This window comes from Antedon bifida, chromosome 1, assembly GCF_963402885.1.
Source record: "Antedon bifida chromosome 1, ecAntBifi1.1, whole genome shotgun sequence".
Lineage (NCBI taxonomy): Eukaryota > Metazoa > Echinodermata > Crinoidea > Comatulida > Antedonidae > Antedon > Antedon bifida.
The window spans coordinates 1,752,125-1,779,480 of NC_136226.1; the positions used below are offsets into that span (position 1 = coordinate 1,752,125).

General features: G+C 32.5%; 1 protein-coding gene across 3 annotated transcripts; it reads left to right on the forward strand.

The window, feature by feature from the left end:
* The first annotated feature begins 26 nt into the window (after positions 1-26).
* On the forward strand, positions 27-26,711 carry LOC144836982 (uncharacterized). Of its 3 annotated transcripts, XM_078691951.1 has the most exons (6): positions 27-224; positions 4,755-5,559; positions 13,644-13,718; positions 17,954-18,178; positions 19,969-20,072; positions 23,306-26,711. In XM_078691951.1, the coding sequence occupies exons 2-6, from the start codon at positions 4,803-4,805 to the stop codon at positions 23,435-23,437; spliced, it is 1,293 nt and encodes a 430-aa protein (XP_078548077.1). In that variant the 5' UTR covers positions 27-224; positions 4,755-4,802; the 3' UTR covers positions 23,438-26,711. The 3 variants fall into 3 exon arrangements, 2 of the variants coding, with proteins under 2 accessions (XP_078548077.1, XP_078548088.1); XR_013611427.1 differs by lacking the exon at positions 27-224 and having other exon boundaries at positions 4,668-5,559; positions 19,973-20,072; positions 23,306-23,417; XM_078691962.1 differs by lacking the exons at positions 27-224; positions 17,954-18,178 and having other exon boundaries at positions 4,668-5,559.
* Positions 26,712-27,356: the final 645 nt, after the last annotated feature.

A 27,356-nucleotide genomic window follows, 5' to 3' on the forward strand; every position in this document is an offset into this window, starting at 1 on the left:
GCTCATTGATCGCTAAAGTTGCAAGGGCGACCCCATCGTTTGACAACATTTCGCGCGCGGTCATTCACACATAAATTTTACAATTGTATGTTGGTTGGTTCGCGAGGGGAGAGATAGAGTAGAGTTTCGGACGATCAACAGTCTGTTTGTTTATTGAGCGGCAAGATCAAGAGAGTTTATAGATATCGGGAGAAATTTATGTAGGAATGGGAGTATTGAGCTAGGTAAGTTAGTTTGTTAGGATTCATTGGTTTACTATTTTCTAGGGCCTGGCCCTAACTAACTTATGTTTTTGGATCAACCGGGGAAACCGAGCTGACGACAAATTCCACCACCCCCGCACTGTTGCATGCAGTGCTTCTAAACTTTCTTACCACCACACTCTCACCGGCCGGCTAACAATGGTTACCTTTAATACAAATCATCTTTTTCCTAGCTCTATGACCTAGCTAGGAGCCTACCAAGTCCTAGCCTACTAGGGGCGGATCCAGGATTTTTATCAAGGGATTTATATGATGATGTCAAAATGTAATTTGTTACTTGTAATTCATTTTAATTTAGATGTCAAAAGGGAAGCATGAATGGATGCGACCCTAGCGCTCTCCTCCCTGGATCTTAACCTCCCTGGATCCTCCCTTTCGTCCCTGGATCCTCCCCTTCACCTCCCTATATACGGTCCCTTCACCTCCCCTTCACCTCCCTATATACGGTCCCTTCACCTCCCCTTCACCTCCCTGGATATTCTGGTTTGTATGTTGTTTATCCTCTGAATAATTTTTGCCATTTAAAATTGTGCAAGGAGTTTTAAAGATTTTCTTGTGCAATTTGAAATCATTTATAAAATACAAGGAAATTCCTGTTTTTGTGCACCACCACCCTGCCTTAGCCTGACCCTATCTAGGGGTCAAGTTCATGTGCACATTGCTTTGGTAATGTTTGCACATGCACTACAAAAGCACATGCAAGTGGCAAACAAATGTAATGAAAAAAAAAAACTTTGGTGCATTTATGGAAGCTACCAATCACAATTAAATGCTTTTTAAGTTTTTCGTGGTAGAGTGAGTCTGGTATTTCCCACCTAGCCCAATACAATTATACATTGAGCCTTTGTGATGCACTAATTATATACCATACCAATATAAGTGGTGCACTAATAACGTAAATTGAGATATAATTGTCGGAAGAGGTGATGCACTAATGCAAAAGCTGCACAAATCTGCAATTTAGAATTTCATATTTAAACCATATGAAATTAAAAGTTAAACGAATAGCTGAGTGAACCAGAGCCATTAATAAAGCACTAAGTAGTATTAAAAGGTTGGACACGATAGATGCATTGCAGCATTATATATCTCCCTGGATTTTGATGAATACATTGTCTGGTCTCGTAGGAATAAATTCAATAACAATCAACTATCTAACCAGACATGACTCTTGTATAACAGCTATTCTGCTATCCACTGTAATCCATTACATGAATTATATTGCAATTGACCGGCTATTGTGCATGTTCAATTTGACTTTTTACATAACATTTTACATATGATTCTGTCTAGCAAAAGGAACTAAGATCTTTTTCCAGATGTAGTATTTTTTAGAGGAACAGTTTTCATGCGGATCCAATGGAGGAGGAGACATCTGGCCGGCACTAAACAAAAATTACAATGTGAAAAATAGAACTGTCAATGTTCTTAAAAGACTTATTCACAATTAAAAAATAAGCCCTGCGCTTCCCCTACAGTATTTCAAAATCCTGGGCCCACCATTGGTTTTGATGTATTTATAAAAAAAATTATTTTTATTATAAATAATTACTCTAAAGTACTGTAATATATATTCATTCTCAAAATCACATGCATACTTAATTTTCTACCATTGTTGAAAAAACGATAAAATGACAGCCATTAAAATTCATGTTTGATTGTTATACAGTAAAAATTATATTTACGATATTACAATATTTACATATAGTATACAACAGTATGTTGTACTTGCTTGCTCCTATTTAAATGTCACTTCTTAAAAAAAGTCTATAAAAAATCACTTAGCATATATTCTAATTAAAATATGCTTTCACTTCTCAATTCCTAATTTATTTTGTGCCACAGATAATACAGTATTTAATAATAAGGAACACGCTGTAATTTGATGAATTTCCTTTTTAAGTATAATTCACAAGTCTTAACCATTCATGCATGTAATGATATTATAAATATTATTCTAACTTTTAAAAAAAAATCTATTGAAACACATTGTAACAATGTATCGATATTTTACTTACTATACACAGAACATATTGTGGTATGAATCATAATTAAACTTTGTACAGTACACTCAACATGTGTACTGTATCTATAGGGGAATTAAGTGTTGTAGGGGGTTGAGTGTTGAAAAGTAAGGTATACTTCACTTGGGTGGTTAAAAAAAAAGCAAACAGTAATTTCAGGGACCCAACAATTTCTTGGGTGGGTGCTAGGTTGAAATTTGTATGTGTCAGTGTCCCACCCATCCATCTTTGCCAAGAACTATTGCATCCATGCTACTGTATACTACCATAAGGTCAAGTTTAGTAAATGTTCATTCTCTAATCACCTATTGATTTTTTAACCCCTGTGGCAAAAACATGATTAAATGTACTGTACTTAAGATAGAACTACTGTACTGTACTCGAAGGTCAAAATTCAAAATGTTATACAGTAGGAATTGTTTTATATTTTGTGAACACAATATGGCAGCCATTTTGAGGAGTCCCTGTCCTGTTCACATCACTTGGCTGTCGTCTAGTTGTCACTCTAGCCGTTTATAATGTGTCTATTATAGACACAGTAATCAACACAGGTCTTTTCAAATAAGAATTTGTATATTATTAATGTATACAGAACAATAGAAATTCATAAGATAATGAAGACATTGTTAGTATTCATCGGGGAAATCAAAGACTTGATATTGATGGTGTGTAGTTACAATTTATTTATTGTATTAACTTATGTTACAAGGATTTACCTGTACTTTGGGAATACCCAATTAATTTGCGTTAATAAGGAAGCATTCTATGTGAAGACCTAACACCGTCGTTGTGTTGTTGTTCTTCGTCTGGACCTAGATTCCACCTAAACTGTATTGAAGAATCGATCGAGGAGGCACTTCTTACTGTCCTCAGATGTGCACAGTAAATTGACATGCTCCTAGTTCATTAGTCAAAAATTCAAAATCTCCTTCAGTCTCTGCTTTTATAACAACTTTTTTTAAGTGTAACAACATTAACAAATATTATAATTTTTCCAGGAAACATTTTTGTCAGAAAATACGACCAAACCAAATGTTATATAGCCAAAAAAACAATACAAAATTACTGTACTGTATGTTTCCTATTAAAAGAATACAACCAAACCAAATGGTATAGCCAAAAACGCAATACCATCACTATTGAATGTTTCCTAATCCAAAAAAATTCAGATTTATCAGACAGTTATATTGTATATCAAATTTTTTATAAATGAAAATAAAATGTTTCCTGTTTGTCTGTCAATAAATGAATATAATTGTGCAATTTTGTATCTCGTATTTTATCTTTTTTTTTTTAACTCTCAAATAAAATTGTTTTTCTTAATACTACTGATATGTAGCAGGTGGCACAATGAAATGTACAAGTGGGTCCTTTCTTTATATTTGTTTCACTTGAGTAGACGACATAATTGCAATATAAATATATCAATATCAAGTCAAGTAGTGCGAGAATCCTAAAAATGGAATGCTTGTTTTATAAACTGCTTATTTGCTCATACCTACTGTTAAAATTGGCACATGATCTTATGAGGGGTAATGAGACCATTTTAGAACTAGGGCTGTTATTGAAAAACCCATCCCTAACCACCTGCCAACTCCCCTTTCTAAGCCCTCATGTCAATACATTTTAATTTTTATACACTTTAGTTTTTCAAGGCATACTGTAGGTTCTTGTGAGAGATAAATGTTGACCACTCCCACTCCTCTTCTTCCCTTCTAAGGCTTAGCCCAGACTTAACCAAGGCTTAGCCCAATGTCAAGCTCCAACACATATGTAATGCATTTTATATGCAACACTTTCACGTATTTAATATGCAGACACCTGGTTAGTATCCTAATGATTATATTAATTAATAGGTGTACAATTGTTACCATTAAAACGGAAAAGAGTATTAAATTCAAATCTTGGCTTCTGGCTAGTGAATTATTTGGTTACCTATCAGATAGATTTCTGACATACTCAATTTAAATCAAGATTTATTAAGAATTAATGGATATGATTCAGCCCCAAAGGTACAACATCTAGGTCTATGATACTCAATACTTTGACAGGGTTTAAACACACAAAATTAGCAATGTACTATGTGAAGTCATTAAATTATGAAATTTATTGTGAATTTTCATGCTAGATTCACATGCCTGTAGATTCATAATATTTGTGTCGAATTTGAGTTACTCCGACTTTATGTTTATGAACATGTATTTACAGGAAGTCGTGTAATAGTTCAAAAGGAATTAAATTTGGATTGACGGTACTGTTTAGTAGAATGTTTTATAGAGCTTCAGATTTCCCTTCATTGTGTAAGTCAAACAATGGCACAAAAGGCATTTTAGAGTCACATGCTCCGATGCTCTGCTTTCGTGTATAAATATTATTATATTCATGCTGTGTACAGTATTGTACATCTTTGAATTATCTATATTTGTCATTTAAAACAAGTTGTTTGTGTCTTTTTCTATTTCTACAGTATATTGGAAGCCATCTGCCGTGCAGGTAACCTTTGACCTCATTCATTATGGGTATTATGTGTTGTTGCTACGCAAAGAAGAATGATGATTATGAGTCGTTGGACCCAAAGTCAGCAGAGTCGCCAGCTGAACACCACAAGTATGGTACGTTGGAATCCGGTGGGTCGGCCAGACCACCTGAAACCAAACGCTATCAATACCCAAAATCACCACTTAGACAAAAATTTAGTTCGGATTCAGAACAGAGGTCAGTTAGACATGTCAGAGTTCATGTGTCATCGTCTGATTCTGATGAAAGTGACGATGATTCACCACCACCAATACGCGCTTATTCAAGTGCCCCAGCAAAAACTCAGACCGATAAGCAGAAGAATGCGCCACCAATTACCAAAGAACACGCCCCAGTTGTCGCAAGCCCGTCTATCACGATTGAAGGTGAAGAAGAAGGATCGCCAAAGACTGTAGCTAGTGGCTTAGCTAGCATCTTCAAGCCTGAAGATTCTGCAGTGCCGGAAGGAACTAAAACAGCTGAAGGAACTCGTGTAGATGCCGAAGGTGCCTCAGCTGCCGAGTCTACTGATCCTGAAGATTCTACCGGAGGACATTCCAATGTCTCTGGTAACCAGAATGGTAGCCTGGACAGCTTAAATGGCAGTGAGAAGAAGACTAAGAAGTCCAAGTCAATGGTGAGGAAGGTTGGATCGTCCATGAAGCGGGCTAGTAGAAAAGCAAGCAAGTCAATGCAGAAAGGAATGGCTAAGATGTTGCATCCTAACAAGAGTAGAGACAGTACTGAAACTGATGGTAAGAATTAAGATTCTTAAATCAATACTTAATTAAAGATATATTGTCCTTCAAAAACATGAAAAATGAAGATTAATAAAATCATACTTTAAAATGCCATTTTGCAGTTTTAATAAAGTTATTTACTTACGTAAAAATAAAAATTATTTCACTTATAAAAGACAAAAGAAACGTTTAATTTTAACCAAAAACCATTGTCTGGCAGACTATTTCAGTATTTTTTGCTTTTAATTACATTTTTTCAAATAATTTTTTTTAATCCAGTTTTTGGTCATGATGATACCCAAAATCTTCTAGAGTCGACATGTTTCGTAATTGAGCATTGAGCAGAAAATGTGTTTTGTTAAAGCACAACAGTAATTAAACAATAAACTAAAGTATCACTTTCTACTGAAACATTGCATTATCTACATTTTGAAAAACAGATTTTCTGCTCTCATAATACTTTTACCATAAATTTATTATTATATTTCATTCTGATTTTATATTTTTTATTCAATGCTGAAGTTATTTAGTCCAATACGTGATATTAAAATTCTTTCCTTCTAAGAGGTTGTGTAATAAAAGTAAGCAAAGACAGTAATGCCTAGTACTTAGTAGAGATTAAAAAGCACTTTACCCCGTAATCCACAAAAGGAGGTGTCACATTTAAATTCTAATTACATCACACACTTAGATCAAATATAAATTTACGAACTTGAAAAACAATATAATATAATGGGTCTATAAATCTATAATCACACTGGACTTTAAGAAGATTTGACTGACCAATGGGTGATTAACTGACCACGGGTGACATGAGCGACCAAGACTTGACTGAGCATAAATTAACCCAACAATTAATTAATTACCATCTGATGTGTTATACTGGCAAGTCAATTTAAATACCCAAATACTGCGTGGTTACTAAACTTCCAGAAATATTTATATAAAATTATTTAAATGTGAACTATCAATTTCTGTTTAGATTTCAATTTCAATCCATTGAAAAATTTGCAATATAAGTTTTAACTAACAATATTTAATATTTTTAGCAGTTTCTCCTCTTTACTCGTCCAAAGGATAGGTTCCATCTAATCAGTGAATCCTTGATGACCTCCCTTGGACCTGATTGTGATCTCTGATCAATAAATACATTTTCCGCAACAAAATTGCTGACTCTTGTAGTTAAAACTGCTGACTCTTGTAGTTACAGTAATCATATTACTTAAGCAGTCCCTGACCAATTCATCTTTGATTTTTGGGTTTAGTGATATTTATATATTTACACTGTTTTACAGTGAATATTATACAATGTGCATTAATACGTATTTAAAGATGTCTGATGATAATGATATTATTACTTAGTTATTCAAACTACAATTATTCAAACTACAATTATTCAAACACATAATTCACACATATCTGATTGTCTATCATTTGACATGGTGATAACCTCAAAAAACTATAATACTATACAATAGAGTAATTACTATAATATGCTGATTACACCATTCTTTAATAATAAGCATTAAAAAGCTATTGTTTTGGTGACAATTAGATTTCCACATTATAAACATTAAAAATCATGCAAGATACTAATTAGCCATATGGTAAAATATAGTTTAAAGTGTGTATGTGTGTGTTTCATTTCACATATAAATAATGGTTTACAGGGAGTGGTCATAAACAGATGGTTTAAAAATATAAAAAACTGTCATCTCATTAAAAATATAATAATCTTGGCTTGGCCTGGGAGTGTGCTGTAGTCAAGTACCTTGTGGTAAATATTATAATAATATTAGGCACTCTGTACAATACTGTTTGTGAGTGTTGATTGTGAATAGCAGATAAATTCATCACCCAAAATGCTTTACATGACATATCGTTTCTCTCATTGATTAATCCTGCCATCAAAATTGTCGACATTTTGTTGTATAATTGGTAAAGTGTCCCTAAATACATAGTAACAAGTAGCAGAAAACAGTGCATGTGTCCATGCATCCATGTGTGTGTGTTGTTAAAGGGTCTATAGTGCCAAATAAACTGTAAATAGACTTATATAATGTTTATAATCAACTGAATTTCTGCTAAAAACAACATTTTACTCTTAAACTAAAACACTGTACTGTATCTTAATGAAACCAGTCATAGTTTGGAAGATAAATGAAAAAGAATAATTCATGATTAATTTTAGTACACAGAAGCAGTCTTTTGTTATTAAATTATTTATGACAATGACTGTAGGATAAACTAGATCTTAATTGATTGTACAGAAATTCTGTATATTATTAAATATTAATAGCCATACTGTAGAACGTACAGATCGAGGTCCACCGCACTTCCAAATGTTTGTGGTCCCAATGCACGTACAAATGGTTGTGGTCCACCGCACAACAAATGGTCGTGGTCCATTGCACGTACAAATGGTTGTGGTCCACCGCACAACAAATGGTCGTGGTCCATCGCAGGTCCAAATTGTCTTCCACCACAAGTCCAAATGGTTGTTATCCACCGCACGTCTAAATGGTTGTGGTCCACTGCATGTTTAAGGTATTAATTTGAGCATTGGGTTACTGTAACTTATTACTAGGGAGTTGTTAATAACTTTCTGTTATTATCATCTACAGTTGAACCTCCCTGTGCGGACAACCATTGTAAGCTGACACTTCCCATTAAATTATTTTAAAAGCCTGTCCACACTTGTCTCCCTATCTATAGTAACTTCTCTAACGCAATCACCTACCATAAAGCAGACACTTTTCCCAGACCTATCCAGGTTATATAGCCTTTATCATAGATAGTATAGGGGTGTTTTAGGAACTTTTTACTTTTTGTATCTACTGTAAACCCTCCCTCTTGAGAGCACGGGCTATTGTCGGTTTATCCAGGTAAGCTAGGCACAAAATAGACCTACTGCTACTGTATAATATTTTTGTACACAGATTGTATGATATAAGTACTGTATAGTTACAGTAATATAATAGTTTTATGTCTCATTTCTAAAATATGTATTAGATCTAAATTGAATTTTAATTTCACGCACATTCAAAAAAAAAAATTCATAGAAAAATGGGATCGGTAGTTATTCACGTCCTGTTATTAATAATCAACTTGAAGTTTTTATATAATAAATGATTGTAATAATACTAAATAAGGTAAGCAAGGTCAATTGTATGTATAAAAGGTCAACACTCCTTATTTTCATAAGTGATAAAGTAAGCATTCAAGTATAGATAATAACTATATGAATCACTGAATTCAAACAAGCAAATGAAAATATCTTTTTTTTAGACACCTGTAAATATCTGTAAACATAACAAGTTCTAGTATTTGTTTTTATGTTTAGATTGGATATTTTAAAAGTACTTTCAACTCAAAATAGACCACAATTATTTCTCCAACCTCCTTGCCCCGCCCCCACTTCCATTCCCCTTATCTCCCCACCCTTCCAACCTCTTTTCCCCATCTCATCCCCCTTCCAACTCATTCCCCTTTCCATCCCCCTTTCCCCTTTCCTTCCAGCCACCACCACATAAGCACTTGCATCTCAAACTAACATTATTATTATTATACATTCTGATATTATGTTTACTTTGATGTTTGATTTTCCTATTAAAACTTTGTTTCCTTATAAAATTTTAGTGGAGCTGTATGCTTGGTGGTTAGTTAACATGCTTGCCTTACAATCTTAAAGTCCGTGGTTCAATCCTAACCTAGTACCAAGATAGTAACTCACAACTCTTTCTACTCTAACACTGTACTTAAGCCTCAAACTATACTTTTTTTATCCATCCTGTATGACAAACTAGTTGGATTTAATAAATAAAAATAAATTCAAAATTGCAAAAAAATAAATTTCAAATCATTTCAACAAAAGTAAACAATCTAAACATCTTTCAATTTCATAGAATACTTTCAACATTGTATTTTATTTATTTTATTTTTTTCTCTTAAAATTTAGAAACTCTCCCTGAATGAGAAAACAGGATTTAGTATAGATACAAACACCAGATTAAATACAGAAAAGTTATATAAATATACAATAATATAGATTTAAAGCAGTTTCATTATAAACAAGACACATTACAAATTCAATACTAATGATCCGACAAAGTAAAATGCACTTGTAAATGCTTATTGATAATTAAATTGTTTAAATACTAATTCATTTTTTTCATTTTTTAGATTTTAATTTTCATTTTAAAATTAATTAAAGAGTTCTATAAATATGAATCAATATATTTAATTATTTTTCACAATTATTAAAATAGCATGTACTGTATTTCTCTATTCGTTATTTGTGTTGTGTGGAAATGATTATTATATAAATTATGGTGGATTAAAATATGACGATTGCAGAAATCAATTTTGATTTCAACTCGCATAGATAAATCTGTATTAATTGGACGATAGAATGGATTACAAATGATAGTACTGTAATAATTTAAGTATGTAATTTGGCATGGAAAGCTAGTGCTGAGTATATACTTAAGGACATCTGTCCAAGGGGGATCCGATCTAAAGGCAAGGTCCATAAGAATGTTTTACATAACACATTCAGTATTAATAATAATAATAATCAAATCTTTATTAATGGAGGCTCAAACAGTATGTGTTCTTTACGAGGTCATATAGAATTTTAATGCAAAATTAAAGATTACGATAAAAGTAATGATCAACATTAGAATAGAAGAAGCTGGTTAAAGTTGTATTTTCCCCAATACAAGAAAACAAAGAAATCCATTGTCCGACAAACAATTTGACTATTTTAAGATTGCCTTTTGCAATTTGATGTATTTTGTTTTTCTTTTTTTATTGTCTTAATTATGCCAAGCAAAACAAATTTCCATTTTAAAGTGGACCAATAAAATTTCTTGAATCAATAAATAAATAATTTTTATTTTTCGATCCAATGTTTTTTCAAATTTAATTACTATATGTAATTTGTACATTGAAATATTAAAAATTATTTTTTTCAATATACGTATCTTTAAAGAAGTTACTATGAAATAACAACAGCTTTTAATACTAACTATACAACGGAAAGGTTTGAATAATTTAGGTAGAAATGATATCATCATCGGCCTAATCAGAACTAAATAATTTCCAGAAACCAAACCTTTTTATGAGGTTAATTAAAATTAATGTTGAAAGATAGAGTTTCCTGGCAACAAAAGAGGGTTGGTTTGCTCAAAACAATATCACTCTGCTGATGCAATTTCCTACCAAATAATAATAATAATATAGAAATAATAACATTTATATAATTTACCCTTTAAAAAATGTTTTAATGCAAGTTTCAACCTTCTTATTTTTTTACATAAATTAGGCTTATGACACTCTAAAGCTCTGTCTACACTATCAAACTTTTTGTGACAAAAATATGATGTGCCCATATGGACATGATGATGTCATATCCATATCCCATATTTGGGAACATCACACTAGTTTGATAGTGTAGATAATACATGTAATATAGCAATATTATAACATTTATATAATTTACTCTTCTAAAAATATAATGCAAATTTCAACCTTCTTATTTAAGATGCTTAACACAAAATACGTGCAATATAGCAATAGTATCACTTTCTTTATGATTGTATAATTTTATTATACATTTCAAGGATTGTATTTGTTTCAATTTTTTATATTACTATAATAATATGATGAAATATGAGTCTAGTAATAATATTAATCCTTACAGTGGCTAATGAGGCTTTACGTACAAGAGACACTAATGGCAGTTGGAAACTATTCCTTTACATCGTCTTGTTTTGTGTCAAAGTTTGACGATACAAATATACAATAATGTGTTTTTTATAAACTTGGGTACAGGCATTAATTTTCATTTCATTGACATTTTTATTCCAAAATCAAAAAACAAAATAATACATTGCAATAAAGCAGGAAAATGGAATGGGATACAAAATAAGTTAGTACAGTATGTTTAAACATGTACCCTAAACAATTACTGTAAGAATCAGGCCTTTACTTTTGAGGTGAGCAAGTGTGATCACTCGCCTAACACACTCCTAAACTGGCCTTGAGAAGTGTGATTTACAACAAACTTAATAAAGGACAACTTGACCGAGAACCATATTTTAACAACGTATTAGGGATGTACATATGATTTCAGAACCATCCCCGCATGCGCTCGCTGTACAGCCGGCGCCGTAAATTGCTGCGACGTCACCGGTGCATCGCAAAATTTACGTAATGAGTTTTCTTTGTAAATAAATCGTAAAAAATACAAACGGCACACCTACAGCACGCCTGAATGTATTGAGGAGTGCAATTTGTAGCACACCTACAATTTAAAAAAATGACAAGGCCTGAAAAATACAGTATGTATACCACATATAAACAGTTCTGATCAATATGCTTCAGGAGTAAGTGTACCATATGTGGTGTACCACAAACTTTATATCAACATATTGATTTCACCATGCAAACCTTATAGAAATCATGATGGAAAAATATGAATTTATCTTAAAATTGTCAAATTAAATACAGAATTTTGGAAAATTCTGCTATAAAAACTATGTTACCATATCTGGAGACTCTATGTACACAAGAATGGGGTTTTACTCTACAGTGTGAACTCCCCTACTGCTAAGAAAGTGTATATTTTCAAGAAAACTGCAACATAAAAAAAAATCCCAAAATTATGAAACATGGGGGAAACTATAGATCGATTGGAATGTATGATCAATATAAATTTGCTGCTTAAAAAGCCAGTGAATAATGGAAGAATCTACTTTGAAAGAAAGATATTACTTTATCTGAAATCAACTGTTACAATTGCTGCAGTGCAATTATAACATATTAAAGCATGGCAAGATTTATTTAAATTGCCGTCTGTTCTTGTAAAGTGCAGAGAACTGATCTTGAATGCATCTCAAGTCCATTATGTCAGTCATTAGGTTTGACCTTTGACCCAACGACGATTTCAGTTCTTGCATCTTTAAATTGAGTAACAAAATGTTTCTTATTAATTTTAAAAGATGTGACAATTTGCAAGTGTAACAAAAAATGATTTTTTAAACATATGATGATAAATGATAATTTGAAATGATATAGAATTTATTAGAAATAAGTAAGTACAGTATAGGGGGCAGTCCGATGGTTTTTAGATAGGGTATTACTACCTTGCAACAACATCAGTAACAAAAGTTCATGCATGTAATTTTACCCACTTTCAAAGTCTTCAACCACTCAGCATAAACCTTGTATTAAACTCTTCCACCCAGTCAGATTTCAACACAGTACCCACCAAAGAAACCTCTGAGTACCTTACAATATTCCGGAGCTTTTGATGTGCAACGACCTATCTAATTTAATTGACCTGTTGTAGATCGTTGCTAAGTGAAAGCTACCTACTGTTTTTTTCTCTCCTGCCCCTTCTCTCTGAAGGACACTCAAGACTTGTGAATACATACAAAATACATAATTAACTCTGTATGATTCATTACTTACTGTATAGGTCTTAATATAATAATTTCAATTCTTTATTTTCACAATACTGGCATTTTAAAACAAAAATTAAGATTCTTTCTTTATTTCAATCCATCATACACAATCATAAACATACATAAACAATCATAGTACAAAGAGAAAAAAAAAGAATGGATTGATTTATTTTTGAGCTGTATTAAACTGGAAGGCATATTTTTGTAAGAAATTTGATAAAATCTTTTCTTCATAATGAGATCTTTATACTTTCATTACAAGAGCCTAAGCCTTGGAATTGACATTTATTTTGAATTTGTTATTGAGCATTTTAATTACGCAAATGGTAAATTATCAAGTAGTATGTATACATAACTATGATACACAACACAATACTTCTATTTTTAGTATGCAGATTAGGCGTACTATAGTACACAATCTGTGACTGAAGGATTTTGGCCGCATCATCATCATCTCTTTGAATACTTGCCCTAATCATTTTTATTATGTTATTATAAAATATTTCATTTATGTTGTGCTTATTGTAAGTAGCCATTTTGCAGACATCATCTCCTGACTATGGTATCTTTATTGTTTCAAACAAACAAATTTATTTTTTCATATTTTGTCCGCTTTTTTATTAATTACAGACAAAAGCAATGCACATCACAAAAGCAGAGAAGGCCAACAAGACAGTGATGATGACGAAACTGAGTGGAGTCGAGGTAATTATACAAAACATTTTATGTTTACAGTACGTGACCATGGACGCTGTGTTCATAAACAATACAAGAAGAGTTGATTAATACTACTGTATATGTATTGTTTGTAGGTGTTCAACACTAAACATTAATGTGTGTTTATAAACACTACCTGTGTATTCTATCACTTCATTAACACTACTCTGTGTTCATTAACACTACTATGTGTTCATTAACACTACTATGTGTTCATCAACGCTACTGTATGTTCATAAACACTGCTTGTGTTTATCAACACTACTGTGTGTTCATCTACCCTACTATGTGTTCATTAACACTACTATGTGTTCATTAACGCTACTATGTGTTCATTAACACTACTATGTGTTCATTAACACTACTATGTGTTCATTAACACTACTATGTGTTCATTAACACTACTATCTGTTCATTAAAATTAGCAAACATTTTAGTGGACCTGTAGCTTGGTTCAGGGTTCAATCCTGACCTAATGCAAGGGTTGTCTCATTACTCATTTAACTCCACTCCCTAAGCCTCAAGTGAGACTTGGTGTATGATAAAATATAAAATACTTTATCCATCCTGTAATAGGCGAGTTGCTCATTGTTAGATGCGTACGAACAAAAAAATTAACAATAAGTGATTTTTCCTTAACATTTATATGGCGCACATTTCTATCATAAAATAATAAGCGGCGATACATCAATTATTGTTTTATTGTTCCCTCTCAATTTGTTATTAAATTTTTAAATCTTTACCCTCATGAGTCATAACCTTGTTTGTAAAGCTACAGTATTTATACATGAGTAAAACTCATCCACAAACTCAGGGTCAGTGTACCCAGGGTTTTTATAAGGAACGATGCTAAAGATTGACCGAGTCACAGCGGTCATTGTCCAGTTGGTTGGTTCAGTGAATTGACTACAGTAGGATAAAATGAAAAGAAGTTTGTATTGAAATTAGGTCTTTCACTTGACCCTTGATTTTTTGTTCCCATTATTATTCACATATTATATAATATTATTCAAGTCATGTTAAATGATATCTAACCACTTAACTCTTGAGCTGTCAACTTTAATTTAATTAAACAGGAGTCTGTAATCTTTGTACTAATGATGCTTATTCTAGTTAATATTTCCCATGAGATGGTATCGCTACTATAACATGCTATGTACTTGTGGACTATCGCAATAAAACAATAAAATTAATTCAATATTGTAATTCATAAACACAGGCTAATAATAATACTTATTAATGATCATGTATTAAATTACAAAATATAATGTTTACAAATTGAACTTTACAAGTGCATAAACAAAATGACAATAAACAAAAAAGCATGCTATGAAATTAATTAATTATTTTAAAATATGCTCAATTTTAATCCCATATTATTCTAATCATTACAAATATATCAACAAAAAAAAACTAAAATACTACCAAATACCATACAGTACAGTAGTACCAGTCTATTAGGTTTAGATGAATAAATAAATGTTTTTAAATTAATAATAAATAATATTAATAAATAATAAATGTTAATAAAATAACAGTATACTACTAGTGTACTATTTGTAATACATATTTTATTTTTGAAAAAAACCGGAAATGGTTAAGTAGAAATCGAAGGCATTTGACCAACATTTTGATTGAGTATCTTGTGACCTCTATATGCATCCTAGCAGAACGCTCGTTAATGACGACATAAACAAAAAATGTATCTGCACATGTGCAGAATAATTTAAATGTGCTAATTACAGGTTATACAGCAGGAACGCTATCTGAATCATATGTAAAAAAAAAATCTGCATTATTTAAGCTCCTATGTCTCAATTCACTGTGACGATGTATTGATTTCAAACACGCTAATAATTTAGCCCGTGAACCAACCATTTTGAGCCTGGCTAAGATTCTGAAGCTGCAGGGAAGGAGATGGTAGCGTTTTGATAATTTGCTTCATATTGTAATAGTAGCAGTCACAATTCATTGGAAACTGTATTTTTGGCGTTTCATGCGTTGGATATGGGAGGATTAATATCAGATCAAACTGATCAGACTGAGATTACAAGTAAATTGTGTTTATCTGCTTTTTGACAAATTATAATCAATAGTATGCATGGTATTAATTAAAGAGTGTGTATGTTAATATCTCTATGATTACCACTGAAGTATAATAATATTTGTAAATATCAGTAAACTGAATCACAGTAGTTTAATATTATCAATGTCTAAAATTGTATTTTATCAGTATACAGGTATGCCAATATCCATTAACTATTCTTCATATAACACATTAAATAATAAACTATAATATAAATAAATAAATATATCAGTGGTCTAATGGTAGGATAATAAACAGAACATTCCTAGTTCGAATCTCATTTGAGGTGACTTTTTCCTTCTTTTCTTCACCGCTAGTTCGAATCTTTTCAAATTTTTATTTTTCAGATTACTGCCAACAATGTAAACATTGAAACTAGAGATTTGCCCTTTAAAATGTCATCATTTTTGTGACATTAAGAAAATTGGAAAAATTGTCTTTAAAATTGATATTAACTCATTGTGACAGTGTAGTTTATGTGTCAACATCAATGACATGAATGATAAATGACATTAATATTCAATCCTTGTAGATAACATGATCCTATCTTTTATTAATGTGTTAATTATATGTTTATGAATCATGTATTTTCTACTCCCACAACAAAAACTGAAATTACTGCCACAGAATTTTAAATTACTTTTGCCATTTTTACATCATACATTTACTTCTCTAGGGCTTTGATGCTTGCTTTGAAATTGTAATTTTCACATTGTAAAAAGAAATTAATCAAAAACAATTTACTATACATGTTATGACTACATACACATTGCCGTGTAATTTTGTTTGGGTATTTTTCTCAGAAACAATTATGTAGTATGTGTCTGTGTTCATTGTCTTTAAAAACTCATTAATTGTCTGACATACAGTGTAATATGAATCAAGCCTTCTCGCTGTGCTGAATAAATTGAAACGAAAATGTCATAAATGTTAATGCTTCTCTTAAATCGAAAAAACTCAAGAACTCTACTTTCTATTGTTAAATTCGTTATTCATAAAGGCTTATTCTGACGCAGTGAAATTTATTACGATTTCAGTAATAAATGTTTTCAACCTTTAAATCTCGTGCATCACATGGCATGATTATTTAGAGTACAGTCATCGGTGGATAAGGGATGATAACCGGCCTAGCAACACACCTCCTTTCCCACCGCCCCAAAATTTTGAAATGTACAATGCAGAAGATGGGACATTAGGTTCAGTTCAGCACTTGGTTTTACCGTTTTTAGGCCATGCCCTCTCTCCCCCCTCCCTTATTTATAAATCCTATCTCTGCCACTGAATCAGATATTATATACTGTATGGATTGAAATCTATAAAAATACAGTTGCATATGTATTATTGACATTGGATGAGCGAGTGAGTGGTTAAGACAGTGGAACTGTAATATTTAGCCATAATATTGGCAAGGGTTCGAGCCTCACTCGCTCCATGGTTAAGGACTATAAACTGTAGGTCCAGTGTACACAAAATGCTCATGTGCACTTTAAAGAACCTGATACATCTTTGAAGAGGTTTCCCCGGTGTACTAGTTCACACAGCCACTACTTAAATGTAGGCCTTCTTTTAGGCCTCCTAGTTCTGTAATAATCAATTTGTTGATTGTGGATGAATTACAATGATGAAGATATAGATAAAACAGTATCAATGTATTATTGCTTGTGTCCATATGAACATGACATTGTTATGTATTGTGAGCTTGACATTCAAAGATTGTGGCCATACAGTATGAACACAAACATAGAGTACATACTTAAAAGTAATAGCATGTTTCAGTTATTTTATTGGCCAGGCATTCTAATTATGTTGGTGAGATTATATTGTTTCACATTTATACTTTGAACTTTGTCTTTTCCTTTGTTTACAATTTATAATTAATGTATAGCAAATATTGATGTATTGTTATTGTAATAACAGTGTCTACAGTATGCTCTCCCAATACCAGACTTTTCTTGAGGTCCAAAAGGTTCCAAATTCTTCTTTACCATTAAAAACGCATTCAGAATATCAGACTTTCCAGAAAACCAGACATATTGTCCCACAGTATAGGCTAGCCCAAAGTTGTCCAGTATTGGGAAAGTTGACTGTATATAAAGATCATATATTATACTAATCATTAACTTCATTTCATGTATAGATGATTCATCATTGGTTACACCTACTAGCCCAATGTCACCTGCCAACTTATTGCCTGAACCACCTAGCCCGAGATCCCCACGCTCCATTTCACCAGCTCATAGCCCAATATCACCCGGTCGCCACAGAACAATGTCATACGGACGCAGAAGTCCTTCATCACCATCTGCGCATCAACCGCTAACGAGAATGAGCTCTGATAAAATGCAGTCAAAATATGCAAGAGGTAGTGTACATTGTTGTATGCCATTTCATGATGTGATACCACAGTGAACGAACGAACCAATCAGCATGATAACTTCTATGACTAACCTATTTTCAGAGTAAGGCTGTCTACACTATTAAACATTATGTGATGTGCCCATATATGGACATGATGATGTCATATCACTACCATATTTAAGCATCCCATTTTGTTGTCACATAATGTTTGATTGTGTAGACAATCACACTGCCGATTGGTTAACACACTTTGGTACCACATCCTCAATACTAAGTCATTACTAATCTTTATTCTTAGGTATATCATAAGACATTACACTTAAATTACTGCTTGTTTTTAAAAGGCCACATGCCTTACTAGTTAGCTACTTGCGATTTATTTTAATACACTCATAAGGACGTAGATGATCTATGTGCAAATGTACACATTGTTTAAAGCCGATTTTACCACTTGGCGATTTTGTTTGCGCGGATCGAAAGCGTAAGCTTATACGCATGCGTATTCATATTTCCATCATCTGCAAGTGGATGCTCTCGATTCGCACAAACAAATTTGTCAAGTGGAATATCATCTTACGAGCGCCCCCCTCAATGCTTGTATTTTAGAATTGCACATCAAGATATAAAGTTTCCTAGCTTGTCACTATAAAATTTGAAGTGATAAATTATGTTATATTTTAAATTAAAATAACACTTCATATGCATTTTAAACATAGAAACATAATAACATAGTGTGTGTTATATAGACTTCAATGCAATGTAACTACACTATCATCATCATCATCATCGTCATCATCATCATCATCATCATCATCATAGTACTATTTTATTATTGTTGTCCTTATTTATTTCAAGTTATCCATGTTTTTTTGTTTTGTTCTTCTGTCAAAGTCTTCTTTAGTCAAAACTGTTTCCCCGGAGCCTAGGGCCAAGTAATCAAACAACAGAAACTCTCAGAATCAAGGTTAAAATATAAAAACAATAAAACCCCATAATGGCAAACGCCTAACTAATCCAGGCACCTAAAAATGTTTTCAAATTGGATTCCAGTTTTTTAAAGCAAAATATTTTATATAATAAAGATAAAAAGGTTTATATCAATATATATCTTCATTCTTTTATTAATATTCCTGTGATGGATGTTATGGTAAATTAAAAAAAAGCAAAGGAAAAAAACAGAATTACTTCATAAATATTAAATTATAGTTGAATTTTATAAAGCAAATTTGTTGATATCAAATGTCCTCTCATGGGTTTATTTAAGTCACATTACAACATCATTGTTTATGGAAATTTATTCAAATAATATAATCAGTTTTCAATATAAACACTCCCTAGTTGTAGATTAAAAATATTAGTATTTTAAATTAATATTGAAAAAGAAGTTATTTTATGGTTGTTGTTGCGCATACATAATTTTGTCAACTGGTTACGGCATTTTTTGGCATAATGGTAAGGGATCATGATGGCTTATGAGAGGCATTGGTTCGAGACGTGTTCCATGTTGCTTACATAGTATCTAAAGCAAGATATTTAACTCTCATTTTCTTGGCCTTTAAAAACCGCTGACCCTTTGTACATACATTGTACATGATAACAAACTTGGTACTTAATTAAAAAAGAGTAGGGTTCTTTACTCTGAGAGACGGTCTTGTACTAAAGAGGTCACCCAGTATTGATGTTTTTAATGATTTTGAATATTAACACATTAATATTATTTATGTTAATTTCAATGAGTGAAATTACCACTGTAGTTTCTAAACACAATTTTTTTGGTGAAATGTTATTTTTTAGAAAGAATGTTGGAGAGAGAAAAACAATGGAGTAAAATAGAAGCTGAGGCACAGAGTAAAGAAGATGTCACACAGAAGACGAGTGCTATTGGCCAGGCGTTAAATGTAAGTCTTAGTGGACTTTGACACAATTTGCGTCAGGGTACACCATGGATTTCCAAAAGGAAATAAAGCATGATTGAGAATGTCTCCTTTTTTGTTGTTATGTTACAACCTTCCTAACTATTACTCTAAAAGTAGCATAACAACGAAACATTCATTTGTACTTACTTTCATTACAATCACATTTGTTTCTTTCACTCCTCTTATGTGAGCGCCCTCTATTGTCTGGTGTTTTTTTTTATTATAACTTGGCAATGTTCAGGTGCTAGCTAATTCTGTTTAATAAAATAGTAAAAAGATAATATGATTAAATCCTGTACTTGTGATGTATGAATAATGTATATCAGGATATAGGATTCAGTAGATTAGCATACTAATGTTAAATTCATTAGATAGATAGTACACTGTATGTATTAAAGCAACATGTTATCAGGCATGAATCAAGTTTGTAATCGTTAAATTTTCTTTTTTCTTTTACCGCCAAAATATTAGTAATTCCCTAACATTATTGATTAAGCATTATTTCTACCAAACTTGATTTCTTTTAACTAAGTGATGCTGTTTACTAACCCTATGGGATATTTTTTAATACTCTTGCATTAAGTTTGCACAAATACCAAGGTTATAACTTAAAAAAACAAATGGACTCATCAATCACAAGTAATTGTTGTATTAATATCACAGTAGATATTCCATATTTCCATGTGTGGTGTAACAGGGTATATATATGATAAATAGATGATGATTGATGTTCCAATTATTTTTTTCAAGACAATATTAATTTTTTTTTTAACTTCATGAGTTCTTACAAAACATGTATGTATTGAATATTTGACAGATAAAACATCTTGTTTACATAAAATCGACATGTTGAAACATCTGCTCTGCTCATTATACAGAATAACAAATATAATACATAAGATATGTCTAGAAAAGAGAGTGAGTGGCCGAGTGGTTAAGACAGTGGAACCGTAGTTACGTAGCCATAACATTGCCAAGTGTTTGAGGCTCACTTGCTCCATGGTTCTGGTGGTAGAACAAGTCTTCTCTGATAAGGACTATAAACCGTAGGTCCAGTGTACACATTACACTTTTAAAGAATCTAGTACAAGTAAAAAGTTCATTCTGGACCATTCTACCCTTCGTTGTGCCAGTAGGCCAGTGAAACAATCATTCTCATTTTCACATTTATCAATTTAATATCTGAGACTGATAGTACGCAAACTAAATGTTAATAGATCATATTTTTTAAAGATGTTATTATTTTTATTATATTTTAATATCCGACATTTGTAGAGAGCGCTGTTTCAAGTTATCATTTAGGCTAGCAAATTAAAATGTGGGCTGGTAATCTAAAAAAAAAAAACACCTAACTACTCCTAATAGTTGTGGAGCTAAGCTTGATTGGAGTAGTTGAGCTGTAGCTTGGTGGTTAACATGCTTGCCTTCCAATCCCAAGGTCCAGGGTTCAATCCTAGCCTAGTGCCAGGGTTGTAACTCACATACCAGAAGCCTCAAAAGAGACTTAGTTTATAAGCACGGAAAAATAAAAAATAGTTTATTCATCCTGTAATTGGCGAGTTACTCACTGTTGGATGCATATGAAATAAAAAATTGTCTGGCTGCTTCAAAGTCTGAAATTAATCAAAATAAATTTAATAAAGGAAAATTATAAATAATTTTACAAATTCAGAAATAAAGATGAACGCTATCATATTAGGTGTTGCATACATGTACATCGTATTTGATATTAATTTCCGTTTTTAATTTTCTTTGGACTTTAATCTTATGTGGAGGCGTAGATTACATTCATTTCCAGTCGTAGCAGTTCTCTTTTGTCGCCTATTAACAATTTCACACATTACAGAAAGACAGTTTGAACACTGTGTCAATATAGACCTATCCTTGCCAACAATAAGCTTTCGAGCATTACATATGTTAAGAATTACTGTATATGTTGTATCAAATGCTATTTCGCTCTTATTATTTTGTGAAGAAGGCAATTGTTTCTTATAATATCATCAGGTGAAAACAGACCGTCTGGCTCCCTACAGTCTGTTCCCTTTGACCACCAAGGCTTCAACCTTTGACCTTTTTGAGAAGCTACTGTACACCCGGGGGCCCCTCAGATGTTGAATAGTGAATTGTGAGCAACTCCTAATTTATCCCGCAACCGAACCTGCACTGCAAAATTGTGTATTAATTCTCTTCAATTTTTTACCTGGTAAATACCTTCATCTGTTAGGACCATCTTTGACATAAGGAAATATAATTTTGGAGTGTTAAGTCAATTTGGTTGAATCACAACCTTTTTTTTAGTGTTGATTATTTGAAAAAGATATATAACATTTTCTTGATGATTTTTAATTTTCTATAATTTAATATTTTTATAATTAAAAAATAAACATAAATGTTTATTTTTAAAATGTAAATATAGTATATAATAGTAATCGATAGTTTCAATTTTAAGATAAAAATTACAATTCTTAGTGCGTTGGGTATGCAATATTTTATATGCAAATTAAAAATATGTAAATTAATTAGCCTATGTAATGCATCACTTAAAAGAAATGTTGATTTGAAAGCACGTTTCAGTATGTGAAATAATTAGCTGTACTTGACAGCATGCCCGTAGAGGATTGAAAGAACGTTTCAACTATCATTAGATAATTCTCTTAACAATCTTCTTTTTTTATGTACTAAATCAACAATATCAAATAAGTTATAGTATTATTTAAACACAGAACTCAATTATTTATAGGTAATACATTGTGGAATTTGTATCTGTATGACATTGGTAATATAGATTAGAAAGATTAATATTGAAGAATTTTTCTGTTAGAATTTATTACAGCAGATTATCAGTATTGTTGTAAATGTATCCAGTATCATAAGCAATGTGTTTCACATGTGCTCCCTGTATCATAGATCTTAAACTAACCCTTTCAATCTGTCTAGACTATCAAACTAGTTTGACAAAAAAAAGTGTGATGTGCTCAAATGCGATAGTGATATGAATAAATATGGTAGTGATATGACATCATCATGTCCATATATGGGCACATTGCATTTTTTTGTGACATAAAGTTTGATAGTGTAGACAGAGCTTTAACCTTCCATGATATAGTATACTGTACTGAGAATCAGATGTGTATTAAAAGTATTCATCTTCTGTGAGAATTGTATTAGTACATCATGTATATTTATTAACATAATTAATATTGCTGTTTTTTTAGGCGGCTTACGAAAGAGGACAGAGACTAAAAGAAGTGGAAGAGACAAGTGATGCAATGCGAGAATCTGCGTTTAGTTTTGCTGAATCAGCTAAACATTTAAAAGAAAAGAAACGAAAGAGCGCCAAGTATTAAACCTGGCAAGTGAACATGCAACTGGAAGATGTAGGAGGTGCCTTAATGGATGCTTGGCATCCAGCATACCTTATTGGTAGATTAATAATGGAGCCATTCATAAATATTGTAATGTACATGCCTCAATGGTAGATTTTGTAAAGGACACATAGGTAGTTTGTGAAGGTCCCGCCCCATGAAGGTTCCACCTCATTGGTAGATGTTGGGATACGTTACTGGCGGGTCTGTTTGTGAACGTCCTATCATTGGGTAGTTTTTAGGGCATGTTTCTGGCAGAACCAATTATGAAGGTCCCACTCATTGGTAGTTGTTAGGGCACGCTCTTACTGGTGGATCCGATTATGAAGGTCCCACCTTATTGGTATAGTTGTTAGGACATGCTCTCTTGGATCCGATAATGAAGGTCCCACCTCATTGGTAGTTAGGACACGCTCTTACTGGCGGATCGAATTGTGAAGGTCCTACCTCATTGGTAGTTGTTAAGACATGCTCTTACTGGTGGATCCGAATATGAAGGTCCCACCTCATTGGTATAGTTGTTAGGACATGCTCCCTAGTGGATCTGATATTGAAGGTCCAACCTCATTGGTAGTTAGAACACGCTCTTACTGGTGGATCCGATTGTGAAGGTCCCACCTCATTGGTGTAGTTGTTAAGACATGCTCTTACTGGTGGATCCGATTGTGAAGGTCCCACCTCATTGGTGTAGTTGTTAGAACATGCTCTTACTGGTGGATCCGATTGTGAAGGTCCCACCTCATTGGTGTAGTTGTTAGAACACGCTCTTACTGGTGGATCCGATTGTGAAGGTCTCACCTCATTGGTAGTTGTTAAGACATGCTCTTACTGGTGGATTAGTATCGTTGCTGGTATAATGTAATTGTCATGCCTTGTAATGGTAACACTTGATAAATGTTATGTTTGTCTGACAGTTGTATGCCTTGTGATTAATGCCTTCAGTGGTGACAATTGACGTGGATTGTTATTGGTTTCACTCTGATCTTAGGAGACATGCCTTACTGGTTGGTGCTGGGTGTTACTTGTCAGCATGTGATTGTTCCAGCCTTATGACATACCCGATTCACACGCACTGAGTTACACATGCAAGTTTATCACTGTTTAATAATAAATGTATAAATGCTGTGTATTAAAGCTCTGTCTACACTATCACACTTTAAGGACAGGATGATGTCATATTATACCATATTTGGGCACATCACACTTTTTTTGTCAAACTAGTTTGATAGTGAAGACAGAGCTTTACTCATTGGAAAGATATGCTTACATGTAAAGGCCTGTACAGATTACCTTCTCGTGCTAGGATTTAAAATTCATCACGCTTTCACATGGGTGTACCAAGGCAACAATTTGTTACATTTGTAAAGATTTCTGTACGTGTGAATCAGGTAATGGACCTTGTATTGACAAGATAGGACACTCCTTTGTTTGCATATAATATTTAAAAGGCCTTAAACACAGGAGGAGATATTTAGTGCCTAAAGAACTGTGTATATAGTGTACTGCTTTTCTGTGTTCTTCCATGCACAGTGTGTAACATATATGTATATTATTACAGTTGTATTGCACAACAACATTTCCCTTAATTTCTCTTAATGTTTTTGTGTTTGAAAAAAAAAATTTAAAAAAGAGGAGCAGTTATATCTGAAATAAACTTCCTGGTGATAAGATAGTTTGGTGCTTCACTTTAGAATGGGTTCTTGTACGCTCTCACTAGATCAAATTGTCATTCAGCAGGTTTCTATAGGTGCAATATTTAGCAGTGCCTTTTGAAAATTTATTTAAAAGGTGTTTTGTTTGAACTACTATGTTGATTGATCGATTGCATCCAATCAAATTTGTTTATGTAATTATGTCCATATTTGGATACTCGGTGGCCATATTTGTTACTATATTTGGATAGTAACATTACCTTAGTCTTTCACAATAGCTGTGATTGGTTGATAGATGTGATTAGTTGATACCTGTGATTAGTCCATAGCTGTGATTGGTTGATAGCTGTGATTGGTACATAGCTGTAATTGGTTGATAGCTGTGATTGGTTGGAAGTGGTGCTACAAAAGTTATCCAGTGGCAATGTATATATTATTAGTTTATCTTGTTCTGTTTGTCACATTTTCTATAATGTCACCTGTTTATTTAAGTCTTATCTATTTCAATTCTAAATGCAATGTTGTCTATATATACCACCTTAAATAAGAAATGCAATTATTTAAAGCAATTGAATAATATTACTATAAATTAGTTTTTAAATATTATATTTGTAAAATTCTGTTACAAAATGACAAGAAACTGTCCTTAATATTGTAAACTAGTTTTTTTTAATCATTGTGCAATTTTTATGTTTATTTCTTTTAAAATATTTAAATAAAACAATCTATTAATAACACTAACCCAAAACTTTGTACTATATATCCTAAACCACACGGATGATATTTGTGTTGTTCCAGCTTATATCCAGTCAGCTACGTCAGAATGGTAAATATACATGTAAATGCGGTAGTTAGACCCATTACTTTGCGATGGCTGAATGCCGCACATGTTCAGTAATTTATGGTAATTCACCAACTAGATGGTCATTTTATTTATTTATTTATTTTCCTTCACATCCAACAGCGATAAATCCGCCACTTACAGAATGGTAATGCAAGCAGTGTTGGTAATATAATGTTGTGTATATTCGTGTGATTTGAAAACGCAAGCAGGGTTTAAGGTACAGAGCTCAGTGCTTTATAGTGCACTAATAGAGTTGGGGTAACCGAGTGGTTAGGACTATAACACAGAAAGACAACTCCCAATCCACTCAGCTGTAAATGAGTACATGGTTGATAAATACTAGGGAGGATAAAGCGGTCTGGCTACTACATATTATGATAAGGCTTAGTAAAAGTAACTACTCGCCTTTAGTGCACTAGTGCAGAATATGTGAATTGAGTGTTTGTATAAATGTATATATATATTGTAATCTGAAGATAATAATTAACTGTATTAAATATTATTATACAAAAGAAAATCAAACTTGCGTTTTAAGCGAGTGTGACATTTTAAGCCAATTAATTTATAAGTTGGTCCACTTACCTTAAAGTGTAGCTCTGGGTTTAAAATATTTATATATGTTTATTTTAAATTATAAACCTTTGCAACATATATTTCACTTATTTTGTTGTCAGTGGTGCAGTGAAGCAGAACAAGCATTGTGTTGAAAGATAAGTGCTGTATCATCAATGTTGTAGACTGAAATGGTTTTTATTTTAAATAAACAATAGAAATTTTAAACACGGACCTACCCTTTAAGGGTATGTTCAGATCTATGGAGTTATGCTTTCATATCGCAAGCAATGTCATATTATGATTAGTGTCGTAACAGAAAAGATTTGCCTAACTAACGCTTTCGTTTCAAACCGAGGTGTCACCGATTTTGGGCAAACATCTGGTATGCAGGAATAAATTTGATTGGTTAGAGGTCAAAATCGTTGATGCATGTCTTTTGTATCGCAAGCGGCGTTCACTAATCTTGTACCTAGAGCTGTCGTAACGAACGAAAGATCAGTGTCGTACGAGGTGGCTTCCACTAATCTTTTCCTGGTTCAGACCTATGGAGTTGTACGTCGCCTACAATACGAAAGCATAACTCCATCTGAACAGCGAGACAGATTGGTCATAAGGGACTTTATGTTTATAACATACATTTTTGTATGTACAGAAACTTTAATTCGCATTTTCAAGTATGTACTAATTATTTGTTTAGAGATACATTTTAACAGTGGGTAATGTAGTCACAGTATCTTACTTAAACTTTAAAAGACCAGTTTTTGTTAATGGTATATTGTTTGAATGTTAATATATAGCAATGTTAATTTATATATTTAAAATATATACAAATATAGTATATATTTTGTAT

Excerpts from the sequence above, each read along its gene's own strand:
- LOC144836982 (XM_078691951.1), top strand. The coding sequence starts at position 4,803 with ATGGGTATTATGTGTTGTTGCTACGCAAAGAAGAATGATGATTATGAG. Across the intron at positions 5,560-13,643 it reads AGACAGTACTGAAACTGATG|ACAAAAGCAATGCACATCAC; the intron begins GTAAGAATTAAG and ends TATTAATTACAG. Across the intron at positions 13,719-17,953 it reads CGAAACTGAGTGGAGTCGAG|ATGATTCATCATTGGTTACA; the intron begins GTAATTATACAA and ends TTTCATGTATAG.